Raw genomic sequence first — 3165 nt, 5'->3', positions numbered from 1 at the left:
TCTTCTTCTTCATCTTCATCTTCTTCATCTTCCTCCTCCTCTTCATCCTCTTCATCTTCCTCATCTTCCTCCTCTTCCTTCTTTTTCTTGCTTTTTTCAGCCTTGACGACGCCCTTTTTCGCTGCATCAGGCTTTCCTTTAGCTCGGTATGCAGCAATATCCTTCCAAAATAAAGGGATGAGAAAAATGGTAGAAAAGAAAAAAATTGTTAAGCAGAGAAAAAGAAGTAACATGATAAAATTATATTAAAAATAAAACCAAGATACCAGTTACACTGAAATATCACACATATGTAGATCCACTCAACTCCAGAAATAACTAGAATGTCAAGATATGTATATTAAAATACTATGCAATCATTGTAATTATAGCAACCTATAAATCATTAAATGGTATGGTCTAATATTTGCAAAGTTATGGCTCACTGAGGTACAATTAGGTACCACATCCTAACTCTAGTTTATTAAAACTAGAACGTAGGGACTTTGATTAAAGGGTAGACACTGCCACCTTCTGAATGCAAAAAAGCATTCTACAGGTTTATATAGTCAGACCCTGATCCACAGAACATGATGCTTTAAAAAAAAAAAAAAAAAAAGTAACTTGCTTGTGAGCATGCAAGTAGGTTAAACATTTAGAAATAGATATTTTTTGGAATGACTAAACAAGCTAAAAATTAAGTGCAAGAGTTATAGATTTCCTTCATCTTAATGTACTATAGAAACTGGCAGACTTAAAGTTTAACTTAGTGATGCTGTGATTTTTTTTTTTAGCATCTAAAGGGAAGATAACAAATATTTCAAGGTATGTTTATGAAAAAACATTTTCATATTATATGCCTGACCATTTAAAAACTATTTTGACTCAAAGTGACTAACCAAAATTTTGATCAATTTGAAAATACTGTGGAGTATCAACATAAACTTAAATGTATGACCTTTAAGTCTAATAACAATTTATTTGGTCCTCCATATTCTATGAATAATGAAAACGGACCTAAGTCAGTGGATACGTAATGTAGCTGTTACACACTAAAAACTACTACACCTCAAACTTTCAGAAAATCTGTAAGAAAACAGGAAATTAAGATAAGGTATTAAGTACCATCATTCAACAACTGGCATACCCCCGTCCATCATCAGACCAAGTCAAACGACACTTACCTTTTCGTATTTTTCCTTCAGCTTTGCAGCCTTCTTTTCATAAGGCTGCTTGTCATCTGCAGCAGTGTTATTCCACATCTCTCCCAGCTTCTTTGCAACATCACCAATGGATAGGCCGGGATGTTCTCCTTTGATTTTGGGGCGATACTCAGAACAGAACAAGAAAAAGGCCGAACTAAAAGGAGAAATTTAGTTTTAGGATTCTAAGTTAACGTTGGTAAATCACAAAACAAATACTATCATTTCAAATACAGCGTTATATAAAAACTGCCTAATTAACAGCCTTATCAACTTCTACCATGCACTGGACAGAGTACAAATATTAGGCTAAATATCTCCCACAACCAAAGATTAAATTATAATTATTTAACTTATATTAGAGCTCCAGAAGAACATTCTGCAAATTCTGTTTCAAGGTGATAATTCTTTTCAAGAAATAAAAGAATCAAGATTATGAGATACTGGGCAAAGAAGGCTAAGTGTCTTAATACAAATGCTCTGACCCCTGCAACTTACCCTACTTAATTTTTAATTATATGAAGTATTAACTAAGAATTGAATAATTCTGTATCCAATTTACAGGTAGCTTGCTAAATTTCCATCAGATTCTACTGTAAACCACGTCTGGAAAATAAAAAAAAGATACTTACGGAGGCCTCTTGGGTGCATTGGGATCCTTGAACTTCTTTTTTGTTTCCCCTTTAGGAGGGATATAGGTTTTCATTTCTCTTTCGTAACGGGCCTTGTCCGCCTTTGCCATATCTTCAAATTTTCCTTTCTCTTTAGCAGACATGGTCTACAAAAGAATCATTTCCAACTTAAGTCACACAAAATATTAATACCTCACTATCAAAAGCATTACTGAATAAAACTACTGTCCTTTCCCATTCAATTGCCTCACATTATGAGAACACTAGCTAGGCTTAAAGCAAAAAATTTTAATTTGGAAATTATGTTTTTCTTTTAATCATCTTGTTATTATGTTTTAAGCCCTCTTACCTTCCACCTCTCTGAGCACTTCTTAGAAAACTCTGAGAAGTTGACTGAAGCATCTGGGTGCTTCTTCTTGTGCTCCTCCCGACAAGTTTGCACAAAGAATGCATATGATGACATTTTGCCTCTCGGCTTCTTAGGATCTCCTTTGCCCATGTTTAGTTATTTTTCTACAAAATAAATGTTTGATGTTACCAATAAAACTGAGGCACACTTAGAAGAGGTGAGAGCTTACACTTAGTCAGGGACTAAACGAAAACTAAAGTACTGGTTATTTAACAAGAGTGACATCAACCTCCACAAAATCAGGTAACATGACAGAGATAGCCAATTCCTAGAAGGGGCTAGGCCAAGCAAAAAACGGTCCTTTAGTGTGATCTCAAAAAGTCTAGAAACAAGGGTATACTTATACAGTATTCCATATCTATCTGCCTGTTTTGAATATCTAGCTGGTCATTTAAACCATTTTTAAAACAATCCACAAAGCCATTTTTAACCAACAAAACCAAATTATCAGAAAATACGCTGCCAATTCGTGGATCTGTACTGGATAGGGAATAAACAGGTAAGAGTCTAAGTGAGCAGACCCTTCCAATTATGAGCCCTAAAAAGGGGAGGGGGAGAGAAAAAAAAAATCACCGCGCATCTCAAGTTTTCCCCATTACTTTTAAAATATCCTGTTTGCATAAAACTTTGGTTCGAGAGAAAAGGAGCCACCTCCGGCGCTCAGAACCAGGCTGGGGGGTGGCGGTGGCACCGCGAGGCAGCTTCCTATCGGTTTGGCCCTGAGATGTATTTCTGTTCTGACTAAACACGTCCGGTCTGAAGTTTCTCGGGTAAACAAGGATGAGGGACAAAAGCCACTCCTGCTCGCGGCCCCCTCCCCCCCAGCAGGGAAGTATTTTTCGGGTCGGTGAAAGTTGGGGTGACTCCCGCGCGGGGCGGGCCTCCGCCCCCAGAACTTCGCCCGGGGCGCGCGGCCGAGGCCAGGCTGGCGGCCGGGCTCCCG

General features: G+C 37.7%; 1 protein-coding gene across 1 annotated transcript in view; it reads right to left on the bottom strand.

Moving 5' to 3' along the window:
• Positions 1-2: 2 nt before the first annotated feature.
• HMGB1 (high mobility group box 1) overlaps positions 3-3165 on the bottom strand; it is a gene marked incomplete at its 3' end in the record, with an annotated part of 4552 nt that continues 1389 nt past the window's right edge. Inside the window, exons 2-5 of the mRNA XM_012810000.2 lie at positions 2163-2326; positions 1814-1959; positions 1164-1338; positions 3-161 (exon numbers count right to left, since the gene is read on the bottom strand). Of these exons, the coding sequence (XP_012665454.1) occupies positions 3-161; positions 1164-1338; positions 1814-1959; positions 2163-2312 (630 nt within the window). The remainder of the gene's footprint in view (positions 162-1163; positions 1339-1813; positions 1960-2162; positions 2327-3165) is intronic.

This window comes from Otolemur garnettii, unplaced genomic scaffold, assembly GCF_000181295.1.
Source record: "Otolemur garnettii isolate 467f Iridium unplaced genomic scaffold, OtoGar3 scaffold00120, whole genome shotgun sequence".
Lineage (NCBI taxonomy): Eukaryota > Metazoa > Chordata > Mammalia > Primates > Galagidae > Otolemur > Otolemur garnettii.
Note: the sequence above shows the minus strand (reverse complement) of the source record. Positions and strands in the feature narration are given on the sequence as shown.